The sequence below is a fragment of the Mandrillus leucophaeus genome, unplaced genomic scaffold, assembly GCF_000951045.1.
Source record: "Mandrillus leucophaeus isolate KB7577 unplaced genomic scaffold, Mleu.le_1.0 Scaffold375, whole genome shotgun sequence".
Classification (NCBI taxonomy): Eukaryota; Metazoa; Chordata; class Mammalia; order Primates; family Cercopithecidae; genus Mandrillus; species Mandrillus leucophaeus.
The window spans coordinates 1,979,977-1,999,577 of NW_012103976.1; the positions used below are offsets into that span (position 1 = coordinate 1,979,977).

The following is a 19,601-nucleotide window of genomic DNA, read 5'->3' on the forward strand; positions in this document are numbered from 1 at the left end:
GCCTGGGCGGCAGAGCGAGACTCCGTTCAAAAAAAAAAAAAAAAAAAAGCAAATGTTGATACATACGTGTGGTTCACTTCGTGAAATTCATAAACTGTATGCTTATTACTTATGTGTATTTTTGTATTTATGCTACACTTCAATAAGAAGTTTAAAAAGCTGCTTCTTTTTTATATCAGGTCCATCTGATAAGAGAAACAAAACTTCAAAACATCTTCAAAATACTATGATGGTATTCCTTCATTACCTCATATAAACCATGATAAAATTAAAGGAAATCTCTGCACACAGTACATATACATGGATAAACACACACAAAAAATTAGGGTGACTGGTGAACAAAATGAAAAGTTGAAATCCTTTCAGCAAATCCCCATGGCACATTTTTAAGAATTATCTTTGGGAATAAATAATACAAAACATATTTGTATTCCAAGAGTATAAAACGTCATTGCTTCCTTTCCATATAGTGCCCCTCCCCAATGGCTTCCATTATTACTAAATTCCAAAGTGTATTTTAAATGATTTCAGGAATTGATGTATTACACAAAACAAGCTAGGATTGTGCAATAGATCTCCAAGGCCCAGTACAAAGTTTTCTGTGAAGAATTCTTGACAGCCAAATTCTCCACATACTTTAAAAAAATCTGCCACTAAAACAGCTCCAAATATTTCTGTTGATTAACTCAAGCTCCCTGTAAACACTTTCTCTCTATCTATATCTATATCTATATCTATCTATCTATATATATATTTTTTAAGACAGGGTCTTGCTCTGTTGCTCAGGCTGGAGAGCAGTGGCACAATCACAGCTCATTGCAGCCTTGACCTCTGGTGCTCAAGCAATCTTTCCACCTCAGCGACATGAATAGCTGGGACAACAAGCATGTGCCACCACACCCAGCTAATTTTTGTGTTTTTTGTAGAGACGGGGTTTTGTCATGTTGTCCAGGCTGGTCTCAAACTCCTGGGCTTAAGTAATCCATCCGCCTCAGCCTCCCAAAGTGCTGGGATTACAAACGTGAGCCACTGCACCCAGGGTCCTATTCTGTATTATAAAATAAAAAGTAGTTTTAGCAACCAGGTAGAAAAGTCTGTGTAGTTGTAGTATCCACTGCTCAACACATTGGTCTAAATTATAAGAACATCATAGTTTTACTCACTACAGGTGTAGTACCTGAGTCTAGTTCTTAAAAGTGTAATACATAAATGTATTTGCGAAAAAGTAAAAAATCACACTAATCCTAGATATAATCAGTGTAAAAGACAATTTACTTAACAGTCTTTCATATTCTCTTTTTCCTTTATGGTTCTTTTTCTGTCTTATACCTTAGCATAATGGTTAAGAGTTTGGGCTTTCTCAGGTCAGTCAATTTCAATACAAGTGGCACTTTACAGTTATGTGTTTCTGGGTAACATGCATTCCTTCAACCTCTTTTGAGATTCCTCATTATACATGTTTTCCTTACTTGTAAAATGGGGATAACAAGAGTTGTCACACCATACAGGCTTTTAAACATGAAAATACAAATTGCATATCACGTGCAGGGCCTGGCAAGGGTAAGAGACAATAAATGTTCATCGATTATTAAACAACATATCAATTCTTAGATTAGACCATTGTTTATATGTGTGTATGCACATTCTGCCAGGTTTTGGTATCAGTTTGTTATGTCAGTTTTGTAAAAATGAATTAGGAAACTCTCTCTGAACTGAAACTGTTTAAATTAGTTCATTAAATTTTTAAGACAGGGCCTCTGTCAGTGAGACTCCTGGCTAGAGTGCAGTGGCACAATCATGGCTCACTGTAGCCTCTACCTCCTAGGCTTGAGATCCTCCCACTTCTGCTTCCCAAGCAGCTGAGATCAGAGGTACAGGCTGCCGCACCATGCTAATTTTTAAATTCTCTGTAGAGATAGAGTCTTACTATGTCGTCCAGGCTGGTAAAGTTAAAAATAACTCACCCACGAAACTATCTGGGCCTACTGGTTTTGTGTATGTGGGGATTGTTCCCTGGCAATTTCCTCAGTTTCTTTCATTGTTACTGGCACATTTTCAAGGAAAAAAAAATCTACATTATTACCATTCCAAAAACTTAAAATATTTCAATGCATTAGTTCAAATGATGTATCAAATCCCTATACTGTTCTGCATTATCCCATCATCCCTTAAAATATAAACAAACAAATCAAGTATTGTCAAGATTAATGAGAAAATTAATGAATAGTTAAAAGACAAATTATCCTCCAGTTGATACTCTAAAAGAGTATTAGTAAATCAGAACTGGAATCTAGACTTATTTAGTAATTCAGCTAGGTTACTTTGAACAGTAATTACTCTGGATGCCTTTGTAACCCTGCCCTACAAATCTATCATAGGTGAAAGATTCTAATACAGGTCTCTGGTTACTTAGTAATAAATTCAAGATAACATTATACTATAGAAAACGGGAAGAATATGATCTCTATCATACAGTGACTTGTAAGAATCCAAGCGTATACAGAAAAGACTGTAAACTACAAAGAGCTGTACAAGATGTTAGGCAGTGTTATCTTTACATTGTATTCAAGACTAAGGCAAGTAATGTTTTCTTAGCAAAAAGGTTAACATCCAAAGATTAATATCCGTGCCAAGAAAACATACTTGTCTCTATTAGCCTCCTCATTTCCCAATGGCGTTTGTTCTCCAATATCCTAATTTTTATGTATTATGTACCTGCTATAAATGTCACATAGATAAACATGTGGTTTAATTATGGGGAAAAAATAATTCAAGTGTCTGGTCATTGACATAGTCAAAGTGCTTTCAACTACAAAAACTTACTACAGCGCTGTGTAAAAAGTGTTCTCTAGGCTCTCTCTTTGGGAGTTCTTCAATATAATAAACTATAAAATAGAATACAGTGGTACCCCTAATGTGGTGATGATGGAAGCAGCTACTATGTTAAGACATCATATGGCTTTATCCACTTAATCCCCACAGCAACACTAGGCTATATATTATTGACACTTCAACCAGCCAGGAAAAGCTGAAATCCGAACACAGGCAATCTGACTCCAGAGTCCACAAGTTTAACCACTACCAGTACAGGATCCTATAGATAAACTACTTAGAATTTATTACTAAGTCATAATGAAAGTCTCATCTCAATTAACGCTTGGATAAAAAAATCTATATTACATATAGATTGATAGTTATCTTCCAAATGATCACTGTATTAGACCTACAACTGAAACAAGTTTGTTTTACTGTTCTTTTTTTTTTTTTTTTTGAGACAGGGTCTCACTCTGTCACCCAGGCTACAGTGCAGTGGCAGGATCACAACTCACTGCAGCCCCCACCTCCCAGGCTCAAGTGATCTTCCCACCTCAGTCTCCTGAGTAATGGGACCACAGGCAGGTAGGTACCAAAACACTCCGCTATTTTTTTTAAATAGAAACAGGGTCCCCCTATGTTACCCAGGCTAGTCTCAAACTCCTGGGCTCAAGTGATCTTACCACCTTGGCTTCCCAAAGTGTTGTGATTACAGGCGTGAGCCACTGCGCCTGGCCAGTGTTCGAGTGTTTCTGAAAGAATCCTGGCTTCTCTCTTGCACAGCACCATCAAAAACATAAAGGTCTAAGTAAAATCGTCTTTTCTCCAGAATTCCCCAAGATAATGTATGAAATTCCATTGAAAATCCTTGTGGAGTTGTTTTTTAACAAAGTCTAATCCTAATATAACTGTGTCATGACAATTGGCTTTCTTTAGTCTTTGCCTAGATTTCTCTTTTTGTAGCTAGGATAAATTACAATTTGGTCATACATCTCAAAAAGTAAGAGTCAATGGGATGATCTGTTTTCTTATTGGAATGTCCACTTTGAAAGCTTAATAGTATTGGTGGGTTGTTGTGTGTGGGTATATGTAAACAGAATCAGTTATGAGATAAACAAACTGGTAGATTTTTTTTGGGGGGGGTATAGTAAATATTAACCATGTTTAAATGTTTACTTACAAAACTTACAAACTAAGTAGATTAATAAACATCAGAGTAGTCACTACAGATTGGTAAGTGTTTTAAACATGCAGATTCCATATAACTCAAATAATTTACATAAAATCATAAAGGGGCAATTTCTACTACAAAAAGACGGACTTTGACAAGAATCTTATACAGCATGTACACAGCAAAGAATAAAATGAGGCAAGGCATCCTTGAATATAGGCAGTTTAGCTCCAACAGAGCCTGTCCCAGAATGGAAGATTCATGCTACCTGCTCATAGGTATGGGAGAAATCAGTGGTACTCCAAAACAACTGAACAACGCCAAGGCAAACTATGTCAAAACAAATGTTAAAGGGAAATGCTCCCTTACAGCATAAGTCTATCAGATTTTTAAAATCCTGAGTCACAAGTTTATTGGCTTATTCTAGAATCAAGCCAGATATTCTGGATTATCAAAGGAAAAATGTGACAACAGAACAAAACAATCTGAATGAATTTGTGTAACTGGAACGCAAGTCACAAAAATCACTTTCATCACTCACTTACCAATTGGGTAATAGAGATTATCCAGTGTAAGACAAGAGCTATTAAAGCTTTTTCTTGATTTATCTCAGATCATTAATATGAGAATTGCGGGACCAACAGCAACTGCTACATTTATTGACGACTTCCATGTGCCATGCTATAGGTAAATGCATTGCATAAACATTTAATGCTCATAACCTTGGGAAGTAATTCTGTTATTTTTGGTGAAAGAAATAAAGCTCAGTGGTATTTAAAAACTTGTCTAAAGTCACACAGCTAGAGCCAGGTTCCCAAATTGATGGTTTTTTTTTTTTTTTTTTTAAATGCCATATCACACAGACTCTTGACTGACAAACATCAGTTTTCATGATTAAATGTTATGTCAAAGTGTAGGCAGTGGACTGAACACACACTGATCAATCACTGTTTAAAAAATCATCTCCCACCTAAGTCTTTAAATAATAAATTATTTCCGAATGTGTGCATTGAGGTAGGAAAGGGGAGGGAGGAGATTACAGATAGCTGGGCTTCCCAGTAGCTCCTTTCCAACAGAACAATGGAAGTTTGTTCTAAATGTTCTTGTTTTTATTTTGCATATGCCACAAAATAAAGTAGAATGGAGAAAATGCAGAAATCACGTAAAACCACAAAATATAATAAATCATTAAACTGTCACCTAAAAGATCACCTTTTAGGAGGGAAACTTCTTTCCTAACTTTAATCTTTGCATATCATCCTGCTAATAAGTTTCCTGGTCTCATATCTTCAGTACTTTCTCTCAACATTACGCTAAGTGGAAACAGAGTAAATGGGTCAGCTTAGAAAGGTTTACCAGTCAAAATATTATAATGTAGCACTTCTAATAACAATTCCTTAGCAATTTTCCAAAAGAAGAATTGCTCTAATATTGAGAATTTTGGTTACTATTTCTGAAACACACACACACACAATTATTTTCATCAGTACTCTTTAAATATGTTGAAAATGACCCTCTTTTTTAAAAAAGGCCAGTAACACTGTTTATGTAACTGCCTATCTTTTATGTGCTATGTGTTCACTGAAATGGAAAGGAGACAAAAATTTTCAAGATCACATAGCAAAACTAAGACACATCAAAGGTGTCAGATGTTAGGGGGAATTTTTTTTTTAAAGTTATATTTAGAAGCAACAGAGGTGCTAATTTCCTTTTTTTACCCAGCAAGGATATTCCAGGTGATTGAGTATTTTCTGGGAGAAGTTGCCAACTCTATTTCCGACAAGAAACTGACCAAAACAAACCTCATTTTAAAAAGTGTTCTTTGAAAACCTGTACAGAATGGATAAATAAAATGTGGTATATCCATATGATAAAATATTATTCAGTAATAAAAAGAATGGAGTAATGATATATGGCACAACACAGATGAACCTTAATAACAGGATGCCAAAGTAAAAGAAGCTGGTCGCAAGATAGCACATATTCTATGATTCCATTTACTATATGTAATTGCCCAGAATAGGCAAACATACAGAGACAGAAAGTAGATTAGTAGTTCCCAGGGGCTAGGAAGAGTGGGGAAGAATAGGTCATGACTACTAACAGGTACAGATTTCCCTTTGAGGTGATAAACATGTCCTAAAATTGATTATGGAGATAAACACACAATTCTGTATAAACTAAAAACCATTGATTTGTACACTTTAAGTAGATGGATTATATGGTATGTGAATTACATTACAATAAAACTGTTTTTTTTTAAAAAAGGTACATACACAGGTATGCCAGGCATAAGAACCATCTACCTGTAATTATACTAACAAATTAGCTAGAATTACTTTTTTACTAAAATCATAAATACAGAATATAATAATTCATCCATACTTTAAACTACTTTTCACCACTTACATGTTGCAGTGGCTAGCATTATTCAATTAGTGGTTAAAGGCACAGGCTGGGTTACAATTCCTAGCTTTATCACTTAGTAGCTATGAAATTACAGGTAAGTTGCTTCCCTTCTCTGAGCCTCACATGACTCTTTTGTAGTGAGAATTAGGAGCAACTACTTCTTAGGATTGTTAATTATTAAACAGGATAATCCCTGTAAAGCACAGTGCATGGGGCAAGATGCTCAGTAAACACTAGATACTAAAATTCATCACTGAACGTTTCTGGAGCCCATCTGGTCCATGTTCTACCCTATACAATGATCTCATCTTACTCATTTCAGGACGTTATCCCTGGGCCTCTGTGGGATGGCTAGGGGGCCGTTAAAGGAAGATTTTGCAAAAAAGGGTAATAAGTTCCTACTCTCCACACTGACTCCTCTTTTGTAACAATTATCAGCTTCCTTGCTGCCAAGAATGGGCAAAGAGATAAGCCAAATGTTAGACCACAGGCAGGGTTGTCCCTTCACTTAACCTGAAGAGGGCCTCAGCCCTTATGCAAAGTCAGATATCCCCCAGAAGGCAATCAGGCTTGTACCTGGGGGCTCTAAGACGTAACTCCTTTGATAAAGACTTTTCCAAGTATACTGAAAAGAAATAAGCAACCTTTGTATGTTAGTTTCACAAATGGCCAAGCTTTTAGTGAATTTCTTAAGTTTGATATGACAAGATTTAAAGAGAAGGCAACCAAAGCAGATAGAATCTGGAATTTTAGGTAAATAACAGAGGATGCGCTGAGTCCATGTACAAAGCAGTAGCAACACTCCAGCTTCCTGCCCTTCACATCATTGGTGCTGAGTAAGTTACACATTAAACACTATCAACTCATTCCTTCTGCCTTACTTTATGAGGTACACCTAATCTCTGACCTCACAGAATCTTGCTATTTCAGTTGAAGAAATGGCAGGTTGGTGTTACCCTCTTACGTACAGGAAATGGTATATAAGGAAAAAGGAAAGCTCTATATGAATGTTAGTTTCTCTGATTTTTCTTTTTTTGAAAAACAATTTTAATATACAACAGAGTAGAGGGAAAAATAAAAGCATCCACATGCCCATAACCAGATTTAATAAATGTGAACAACTGTCATTTAACGCATTTTATTTATTTACAATTTCAATGACAATCTTTAAAAGTTACTTGAAGTGTTTTTCACTAAATGTACAACAGAACAGTTCTAAATACTTTAGAAAAAAGATTCCATGAGCATCTGTTTCTGGTCTTAGAACTGTAGTGACATGACTACATTGTCCCTGCACCAAATGAGAATGTGGACAATAGATTCTGGGAAAATGTATTCTGCAGTCAAGAGAGCTGTGCGCAAAGCATCACCCTCTCAACATTCAGAGATCTTCTGATATGATCAGGACCATAACCATGACTGAACACATATACATCCCAGATCATCTAGCAACAGGTAAGTTTTATCTATTTTACAGAAGAGATCACTTATTCAACAGATTTTTTTTTTTTTTTTTCCTGAGACGGAGTCTCTCTGTCACCCAGGCTGGAGTGCAGTGGCACGATCTCGGTTCACTGCAAGCTCCACCTCCCAGGTTCATGCCGTTCTCCTGCCTCAGCCTCCCGAGTAGCTGGGACTACAGGCGCCGCCACCTCGCCCGGCTAGTTTTTTGTATTTTTAGTAGAGACCAGGTTTCACTGTGTTAGCCAGGATGGTCTCGATCTCCTGACCTTGTAATCCGCCCATCTCGGCCTCCCAAAGTGCTGGGATTACAGGCATGAGCCATCGCACCCGGCCGCCTGGCTAGTTTTTTGTATTTTCGGGGTTTCACCGTGTTAGCCAGGATGGTCTCGATCTCCTGACCTCGTGATCCGCCCGCCTCGGCCTCCCAAAGTGCTGGGATTACAGGCGTGAGCCACGGCGCCCAGCTATTCAACAGATTTTAAAAATGAAAAAAAAAAAAAAATCTTTAAAAGGACTCAATGATATTAAAGGCTTTGGTAATATTAAGGGGAAAAAAGACAATCTCTTATTTCAAATAATTTAGCACTTATTTGAAAAAATTAGTAAAGTATATATGAAAATGTAACATGGCAAACTGAGACTGATAATAAGCAACACAGAAATAACAGGATAAAGTTGTTAATTCTTGAAGGAATTATTTTAGGATGAGTTCCTCGAAAAAGTATATTTTGTTCTAAAATCTTTAAAGATTATTAGACTTCAATATGCAACAGGTACGAATGTGGGAGATCATTTCTGAGCAAACAGTGGGGAAGCAGGAAAGCATTCTGGAAAATTACATAGTGTGAAACAGTCAGGCACACTGTGAAAAGCTTCTAACCGTAAGTTAAGATGTTTGGACTGATAATGAAGTCAAGATAATCTGTTAAAAGTTTTGGTACACTCTGCTGCTCTAGAACACCTCCTCTTATTCATCTGTCAGATAAACTAGATCCTCCTTTGAGATCCAGTTCAACTTCCATGATGAAGCATTCTCAAAGTTGTAGTGCAGTCAATGATCCATTCTCAGTATCCAGAGCACTTTGCATTTATCTCTGTTACACTGAATAGTGCTTCCCAAACACTGCATGAAAAAAAATCACTGGGTAGCTTGTATAAAAGACAGCAAGGAAGTGTTATTCTTTTTTTTTTTTTTTTCTTTTTGAGACGGAGTTTCACTCTTGTTGCCCAGGCTGGAGTGCAATGGTGGGACCTCAGCTCATCTCCCGGGTTCAAGCAATTCTCCTGCCTCAGCCTCCCGAGTAGCTGGGATTACAGGCATGCATCACCACACCCGGCTAACTTTGTATATTTAGTAGAAATGGGGCTTTCTCCATGTTGGTCAGGCTGGTCTCAAACTCCTGCCCTCACGTGATCCGCGCACCTCCGCCTCCTAAAGTGCTGGGATTACAGGCGTGAGCCACCACGCCCAGCACTGTTACTCTTTAACCTCCAGGAATTAGCAGTCAGAGGAAGCCAATTTACACCCTAGAGAGGAAAGTGCTGAGACTACCTTCTTATATTGTGATGAGAGTCTAGAAAAATTTGTTGTTCCACATGTTCACTTTTTCCATGTCACCAAACTTCTCTCTAGTGACTTAAGTCTATTAAACATAAATATGATTTGCCAGAAATTCTACTTTTAAAACCAACAACTGAAAAAAACATACAGTGGTTTTTTTTTTTCATATAATACATCAAAATTATAAAAAGCATTGAACTACCAGCTGTTCTTCATTAAATTAACCCCTGGACCATTTAAGTAAATAGTTCTCCTTCTCTTTAGAAACTTGTATCCACAGACTTCTGCTCGCTTTTTATTCTCATACATTCACCATGCTAACACACTTGTTAAGATCAAACCAAAGCACCACTGCATAAAAGGATATTGCACTCAGTCCTGATGGGGTTGCTCTCCCACAGAAGTGCTTCATTCTCAGCTACAAATATTCCCAGTTTAGAACAGACAGCAAGAACAGTTTTAAACTGTCAGCATCAACAGCATTGACATTTCCTTTCCAACACCCCCGCCATGACCCCTGCCATCTCCACGCAAGAGTGCCAAGCAATTCTGAAAAATAGGAACTGAATAAGGGAAGATGATCAAAATGCTGGCAACCATATTAATAGTATCAGTTTCTTTAGACTAATATATTTATAACCTAGACCATAACTGAAAATGAAAAATATATTCTAATCTGGTGCCTTCAAAGTGATTTTATAAACAGTCAAAACTTTGGAATACATTCTTTTAGTCATAAATACTTTTTAACTTTAAAAAGTTAAAATCCCAACAGGGTTTTAATGTACTTTACAAGCTAACTCTAAAATTCATTCAAAATCCTATTCTAATTTCGGGGGAGGAGGAAATCCTATCGGATATCAAATCTATAAAATGATTCTAATGAAAACAATGTGATACTGGCACAATACAAAAACAGTTCAATGAAGGAGAATACACTAGGAAGTTCAAAACTGAAGCCTGTACATATGGTAATTTAGTATTAACAAAGGTGGCAGTTTAAGTGTGAAAAACATAAAACATTCAATAAATGGCGAAGGGCTAACGCCACTATTTGTGGGAATGGGGGAGGAATCTTCAAATCATTAATACCTCACATCATACAAAAATAAACTGCAGAGGGACTGAGGAGCTAAGCATTTAAAAGATACTAGAAGAAAATGTAGGCTGGGCACAGTGGCTCACGCCTGAAATCCCAGCACTTTGGGAGGCCAAGGCAGGCAGATTCCGAGGTCAAGAGATGGAGACCATCCTGGCCAACATGGTGAAAGCCTGTCTTTACTAAAAATACAAAAATTAGCTGGGCGTGGTGGCGCATGCCTGCAGTACCAGCTACTTGGGAGGCTGAGGCAGGAGAATCACTTGAACCTGGGAGGTGGAGGTTGCAGTGAATGGAGATCATGCCATGGCACTCCAGCCTAGGTGACAAGGTGAGACTCCATCTCAAAAAAAAAAGAAAAAAGAAAATGTAAAGAGAGTATATGCTAATTTTAGGAGTGATAGAAGTGAAGAAAATTTTCCTAAGCAGAAGGCAAGAAAAGCCCCCAAAACTAATATATTATTAGTTTGTAATACTGATATATTTTGTTAAAAATATTTAAAATTTCTATAGAGCACAAGGTAACACATTGTTAAAAGACCATACTAGACTGGGAGAAAATATCAATGATTCTAATGTAATAACTATAATATTTAAAGAATTTCCACTGGGCAAAAGGATATATTAATAAGTAAATCAAAGAAAACTCTAGTTGACAATAAATAAAACTTACAAATAATAAACCACCTCACCACTAGTAGTCAAGAAAATGCAAATTAAAATAGTAAAATGTCATTTCCACCCTAAAGACTGGCCAAAAAAAAAAAAAAAAGGACTTCTGTTGATAATGGTTTGGGAAATACCCTATTAGTAGTAGTAGAAACTAACACAGCCCCTCTTCCTTCCCCCGCCCAACTTTTATTCTAGATTCAGGGGGTATATGTGTGCAGTTAGTTACACAGGTATATTGCTTGTTGCATGGGTGAGGCTGAGATTTGAGGTATGATTGATCCCATCACCCAGGCAGTGAGCACGCACCCAATAGTTAGCTTTTCAACTCTTGCCCAATTCCCTCCTTCCCCTATCTAGTAGTCCCCAGTGTCTACTGTTTCCATCTTTATGTCCATGTTACACAGCCTTTTAAAAGAATTATTTGTATTTATGTTTTTAGTAAGCTCAGTAATTGTTTTTAATAACCCTACAGATATAATCACATAAGTGTACAAAGATAGACTACACACACACAGACATACACACACATAATGACAAAATTATAGTGCTCAGTAAATATGAGCTATGAGGCAGACACAGTTCTAAGAGCTTTAGAAACATCAACTCATTTAATTCTCACAGCAATCCTATAATTTAGGTTCTATTATTTTCATCCCCATTTTGCAGATGAGGAAACCAAGGCACAGAAAGGTTGAGTAACTTGCCCAAAGTCACAGACATAGTAAGCAGCGGAGCCAGGATTCAATTCAGGCATTTCAACTTCAGTACCTGAGCTCTTAACCACTGCTACTACTAGGTAGATCTACTGCCTTCCAAACAAGGATGTTCATTGCAATATTGTACATCATAGCAAAATACTGGTAGCAGCCATGATCAGGAACTGTAAAATAAATAATGGGCTGCTCATGATGTAAAATAGTAAATGATGTAGAATCAACATATACACAAATATTTATAATACATTAAGTGAAAACAAATGAGACACAAAAAAGATTTAGCGTAACTTCATTTGTGTCTTAGAAGCAACCTCTGTATGCAGTTTTATATATATGTATGTTCATTTGTTCAGACATTTTTCTAAAAAAATTACACACAAAATACTAATACTTAATACTAGTTTCTTCTGGGAAGGAGAACAAGATTAGGAGTAAGGGTGAAGAGAGATTTTTCACTAGTTATTTTACATATCTTTGTATTAGATGACTTCTTTTATTAATATAAATGGCACGTTATTGCTTTTCTATTAAAAACAAATTAAGCTAATAAGTAAACAGCGAGGTAGAGCCCCAGGTTAGATAAGATGCTAATATCACCAACAGCACTGGATCTACCCTCCTGCAAAGCAGTTAAATTTGCTATGCTGATGGCCAAAGACTGAAGACGCCAAAACTCACGAAGAGTTTTAAACATTTTGATGCTGATTATAACACAGAAAGATTCTCACACATTATTGCAAGAATATATAAAACATCATTAGTAAGAATCAAACTGGCTGAGTTCAAATTGCAGCTCTACTACTTACTGGCTGTATGATTCCAGGAAAGTGACTTAACCTCTTGATATCTCAATTTTCTCATTATAAAATGGGGATTAGTTATTTACCTTATATGGTTAATACTTATAAAATCCTTATAATACCTGCACATAGATTCATTTTGTTAAACAAAAATAACTTAAGAAAATACATATATGTACATGCTGATGGTAACCTAACAGTACCATCTCCCTTTCCAAAAACATAAATAACCTCTGCAAAACAAAGTGTATCATATATAGTAAGTGTATAAGTGTTGTTTTGCAAAACATTTTTTTAGGCTATGCAGACACATATATGAATATGGTACCATAATGTAAAATTCACTTCTCATGTTCCAAAGAGTATCAAATCCACTATAACTAGAGCATATTAGTGAGTGGCTTAGGGCTTTGTCCTCTGCTGCTACATCCCAAGATCAAACCTCACCACATCAAGCCTGGCATCTATCACAGCATCTTTCATTTAAGAGGGCTGCAGAGTAAACACACAGTTTCAAACCTTAATATGTGCACAAACATCCTGTCTTAAACCAAATTCAAAACACCTTTCGTCCTAAAATATCTTTTCTGTTGTCTCTAGATTAAATCCATATCACCATTAATATACTTTTAGTCAAGACCAAGCAATCCTCTCCCTGAACCTTTTCTCCTCTCTAGCCAAAGCTCACCCTGATGTTAAGGCAACTTAATCCAAATCCTCATCTTTTGTAGGTTTATTTATAAACTTTTTGTTCTGTCACTTCAATGGACAACACAGCTTAAAAAATTTTTAATTTTATAAAAATCATTAAATTCACTCTGCCAAAAGTAAGAATTTTATTATTTGCAGTAACTATGTTTCCAGAATAAAGGCATTACATATTATAATTGGCCTATTAAAATTAGGTGTTTAGTATTAGGCTTATTTCAGTAATAAATCAACTTTAGGCTGGTTCTCAAAATATTTTTCCTAGTACCCTGCCTGAATCTCTCCAACATGTACACTAATTCTCCCATATCATGTCTTACATTCCCTATATAACTTGTTTAAAATGAAGTTAACTATAAAGTCCCAAGAAACTCTAGCCTCGTTGCAGTTCTTTTGTGTGTGTGTGTGTGTGTTGTGGGGAGAGGGGAAGAAGACTAAAATTAATCTTAGATCCTTTACTCAGTATCTCCTAGATCTTTTTTATATACTGAAAACAGTAATTTGCACATCTTATATAAATTCACTGAAAGCCGATTTAGAAATTCTTCAGTTCAATTCCCTCATTCTGCAGATGATGAAATCTAGATCTAGAGAAGTTAAGTAACTTCCTCAGAGTCACATGCTTTGGACTGAAATGATGTATGATTATGGACCGCTAACGTTGTCTCATCTACTTGAAGAAGTAGCCCACGATTACAAACATTAATTAACCACATGCATTAAAAGGTAGTATATTCTCTAGAACTTTTCAAAGTACTTAAAAATAATTACTTAAGGCATTTAGTGTTAAGTAATTTTACACTAAATTTTACATTTTACAGAAAAACAAGCTAAACCCAAAAGTTTTACTTCCTTGTTACCATATCAAAGCTAAGGATAAGATGTATTCTTAATGAATTAACTGGTGCTTAAAACACAGTATCGTTATTTCCTCCAAATATTTCATTTATAAATTTTCACTTTTAATAAAGTTTCTCTTATTGTCTTTTAAAGGAAGTAATTTTCTGATATGAATAGAAAAATCATAATAAAATCATTAAAATGAAATTTTCTCTGGATCTCATACCTGTCGTTCATCCTCCATGACGTTACTAGCAAATTCAAATACTAGGTCGTTCTGTTGGACAACAGCGGCCATAATAAAGCATTCCCCTTAGAGCCACATGAGAAAAATTCCAAACAGATTCATGTATCAGGCAGCAAAATCCAGTGACTGATTTGGGTAAAAAACCCTCAGCTCTGTCTGTGGAGTTACTGTACACCCAAGTTTTCTTCAGGGAAGGTGCTTCAATTTTCCTGGTTCATTGATATTCTAGTCAAATTGAGACAATTTTCCTGAAATTTTTCTTCTCTCAAGCTTCTTGGCCTAAAAAACAAAAACTTAGATTAGTTATGAAAAAGCAATCAGCCACTCAGGATATAATAACTGATAGGGTGGTATCGCCAAAGCATTTTTTTATTATTAACGTTTTAAAATAAAATTGACATGACTAACGGACATATGCTCTTTTTAAAAAGTTACATATTTTCTTTGAAGAGTTTGCTCCTGCTAAGATCATCTCTCACTACTGAAAATTATGCCTCTCTCCCCCACTCTACAGTTAAACTACTGTTAAAGTACTCAATATTAAAAAAAAAAAAAAAAAGGTCAAAAACCCCAGCAATAATGAGGGTTGTAATCGCAATAAAGGATATATAAACAATTTCCTTCTTTTCACCAACTCAGCAAAGCACACACACAGAAACTGCTACCCCATGAGTAATTTCATAACGTATATATTTTCACCTTTAATAGAGGATTTATATAAGGATTTAAAATCGAATACATTTAAAGTTTAGTAAGAACTATTTTTAAATCTGTTAAAAATAAGCAGAAATTAAAGCCCACTCTTTCTGTTCCTTAAAAAGCCTTCTGATAAGTAAAATGTTTTAAAAATTACCATGCTCAAGCCTGTCTTCAGTGGCTTCTTTTTTAATGCACTGAAATGTATCCTTATCTCTAGCATAGGCTTGCAAGCAACAGGAAGGAAACAGCACTTGACCACGTCATGGCAAATTAGAACATGCAAAGAGCTGCACTTTACAATAGCAGAGAAACAGAAACGCAACTTAGCAGTGAAAACAATTTCACAGCAAAGGGAGAAAGGCTTTTAAAATGTCTGCCAAAAATGTTTGCCTATTTAAAAAAAAAAGTTATCAATACTAACATAAGGAAAAAATTCTTCAGGTGTTTAGCACAATCTTATTACATTTTCATCAAATGATTATGGCCATAAATGTGGCATAAAAAGAAAGATATAAAAATAATCACATTAAATAACATCTAGTTCTTTGAATTAGCATTTGCAGTTTTAATACAAACACTTTAAAACAGAAGCTGACTCCAAGGAAAGGATGGCCAGTAATTTCCTAATAATTTTAAAGAGATAAGTCTGGGGATGAAGCTGACCTGGTGAATCAGTTTCCCTGAAAACATAAATCCAGCTAGTACGTGCTAGCCAAATCCCTTAATCGACTTCCTAATTTCTGTAAAGCCAAGTCCCTGTGTGTTCTGGGCTTTAAGGGCCATCATGGATGACTGTGATTTTCCTAGCAGGAACTCAAAATAAAGTAAGAATTAAGAATTCAATTCAAGATGACATTTCTACTCACTACACTACATTCCAACCCAGCAAATTTCCCACTCTCATCCACTCCCTTTTAACAGGAAGTTTAACTCCAACACTGGGAAAGTATTTTTAGCACATTCAGGTGGTTTTTGAGCAATGTACCATATCTAGAAGAAGAAAAAAAAGTGTTTTGATCTAAATTGATCACAGATAGATATATTTGGTCTTGTACTTATTATTATTTATAATACCTTTTTCCTTAATTATCCAACCAAATTCCCTATAGCAGACCTGCCTTATGTTCCTCCACACAAACTATTCAATCTTGCCTCTTTTCTCAACTTCTGTTATTTCCCATGCTTGCAACACACCCCCCTTCAACTTGCCAGCATTCAATCCCATCTTTTCCATTCAATGCTCAAGCCCCATTTATTTCACAAAGCCTCCCAACATCTATGCCTCAAACTGTAAGGACTGCTCCTTTCAAAAACACAGCAATTACTGTCTGTAGAACCAATTTAGCATTAATTGTAGTACATTGTCTCACATTTGAAAACTGTGTTCCCTTAATTCAACTGAATACATGTTTGAGTGCCAATTATTTGCAAGGCAATGTGCCAGTCACCAAGACAATTGCAGCAAAACCTCTTCTGAGGAAATAACCATTGTCTAAAATTTCTTCTGTACCTCCCAAACCTGTGTGCCCACAGTGATGACAAAAAGGATTATATTAATGACAAATACTGTTTTAAATATCTTATCAGGCCAGGCATGGTGGCTTACACCTGTAACACCAGAATTTGGGGGGCTGGTGGGGAAGGAGTCACTTGAGACTAAGAGTTCAAGACCAGCCGGGGCAACATAGCAAGACCTCGTCTTTACAAAAAATAAAAAATTAGCTGGCTGTGTTGGTGTGTGTGCATTTGTGATCCTAGCTACTCAGGAGGCTGAGGCAGGAGGATTGTTCGAGCCCAGGAGTTCAAGGCTGTAGTGAGCCATGATTGCCACTGCACTCCAGCTTGTATTACAGAATAAGACTCTGTGTTCAATAAATAAATATCATTAGATATTTAAGCTATTTCTACAAATATCCTTTATTTAAAAAAGAATAACTGACATACTCCTGATAAAGAGGAAACTATTACCATAAGTTTGAAAAACCAGAGTAAGAAAATATAACCAGAATCAAGGGATGTTTGCTGATACAGAAGTTTCTCTGTAAAAGATTAGGTTCCAGAAGGCTATTTCAAAATCCATTTGTTCATAAATGCAAAATGATATTGTGCCAATGGCCAGTGTGAATACATCTAGGTAAATTTAAGTTTCACTTTCTTTTCCACTGCTATCATGTACCTTTTCGTATCAGCACTTCCACACTGTTACTGTGCTTTAAACAGTTGTCTTTCAGAAATCTAAAAAATCAGGATAAGTAATCAACATACCCACACCTTATAGTACAAACTAACAACCAACAGTAATATATCAAAACTGAAATGGCTTCCCACAATCACTAAGCCACTTATTGAGGCAGAAAAAGACACGTTTGCTCAGGCATGTCGTTTTTGCTTATTTCTATAGAGAAGTCCATAAACTGAAAATGTGTAAGTAAAGAAAAGCATTTTACTGGCTTAATCATGTCTTTGATGCTCTGTCATCTTTCCTGCTCCTCTTCCTCTCCCCTGTGTACTTATATACCCTATGGTATCAACGTGATTCTTGAGAATACATTTTCTGATACCTGATCCAGAGGGAGCACCCAGAGACATCAAAGATTCTTACAATCTTTGATAACAAAGCCCAGGTATCTTACATTTCTTTCAGTAACAGATAAGACTGAAGATCTAAATCAATGATTCCATTTTTGATTAGTAAATTGGGGTGGTCAAGTTCTCACAGTCTACAAGCAAAACAGAACTAAAACTAGAATTTTTGTTTCCTAAATCAGGACTTAAGCTGTAACATACAGCCGGGCCTCTAAAATCCACCAAAGTCCTTTCTGCTATAACAGTTTATAACAGATTAAGTAAATGCATATATCAAAAAATTTTTAAATCTTCATCTCTAGGTTCAGCTTTTGAGCTCCAAATCCAGTCACTAAACTATCAGACAAATATACATCAGTGCCCCTTGAAGTCAGTGTGTAAAAAACACGTCTAAAACTAAATGCATCATCTAATTCCTCAAATATGCTCTTAGATGGAAAAAAAATATGGCCACTCAGAAAAAAGGTTTCTGTTCTAACCCAACAAATTGAAAGGTCCTTAATTATCTGTTATAGCTAGGAAGGACTTTGCTGTATTAATAGTTCTCAAACATGCTTTTTCAAAGTGTCAGTCTTTATAAAGTAACAAGAAAAAATATAAGTGAAACTACTTCTTCATCACACAGACATAAGCAGTCAACTTATTTGCACAGTTTTCAGAGGGCATCCAGGCAGACATCTACGAGATAATAAAAAAATCTCAGGCTGGCTCAGATGTCTCCTAATTGGGGCAAGACCATATTCTTATTCTCCAAGGAGACATGCTACAGGAATACTTAGCAGCAAGGTTCCTAACCTCTCATCCCTAAGATAAGCTTTGGAGTTCAGGTAAAATGGTAACACAAAGCAGTTCAGAGAACAGGCTCTGGAGTCAGACTGCTTGGGTGGCAATCTTCTGCAGTGTGACCTTGGATCAGTTACTTGTTTGGTGTCTCAGTCTTCTCTTTCCGTAAAATAGGTATCAGTCTCAAGTTTCCCCCTTCTGTAAAATGGGTGAAGTAAGTAATACTAAAACCTAGAGCTGTTGTGTAGATGCAAAAATGCATGTGCAGAATACTTGGCACATAACATGCACTGAGTTAACATGAGCTTCTTTAGCACTGTAAGTATACGCAAGAGATATGTGACAGGTGCATGCTAGGTAACTAATAATTCCTTAAGTCTCATTTCTGTACTCCCTGGAGGTCTCCATTACCACAGCTATTCGCCAGACTCCAAAAAAAGAACATTATAGCCCATTATCAACAAAAGTATAATTCTATTCCAGTGCTTAAAAGTTTGGTGGTTTTTTTAACAAATCCTGGTGCTTCAAAGCTAGGACTTCACTCTGTCTGGCAAACTTCCCTAACACAGAGTCCCATTATGCCTCATTCCAAACAAAATGACTTCACTGATGGTGAACACAATACCCTCAGCCACACTACTAGCTACTATAACCAATTCAAATGGTTACTTGTTTAATTTATTATAGAAGATTTTAGGTACTAAAAAGACATATGATAGTCAAAATTGATCAATGATTGAATGTAAATTTAAGATTCCTTCAGAACGGTTTTTAGACACAAGGATATTAAACCCATGAATTCATAAATATATTTTTAGAAAATCATTGCTCTCCTTTTAAGGTACTATGGTACCAAATGCTTATGGTGAAAATTAATAACTAGTCCAGTGCCATGGCTCATACCTGTATCCCAGCACTTTGGGAGGCTGAGGCGGGTAAATTACCTGAGGTCAGGAGTTTGAGACCAGCCTGACCACATGGCGAAACCCCATCCCTACCAAAAATACAAGAAAATTAGCCGGGCATGGTGGT

At 36.2% G+C, this 19,601-nt stretch overlaps 1 protein-coding gene across 1 annotated transcript in view; it reads right to left on the reverse strand.

Moving 5' to 3' along the window:
* The window catches only part of ELF1 (E74-like factor 1 (ets domain transcription factor)), a 112,658-nt gene that overhangs the window by 33,120 nt on the left and 59,937 nt on the right, over positions 1 to 19,601 (reverse strand). The window contains exon 4 of the mRNA XM_011990254.1: positions 14,481 to 14,780. Within this exon, the coding sequence (XP_011845644.1) occupies positions 14,481 to 14,552 (72 nt within the window). The 5' untranslated portion in view covers positions 14,553 to 14,780. The remainder of the gene's footprint in view (positions 1 to 14,480; positions 14,781 to 19,601) is intronic.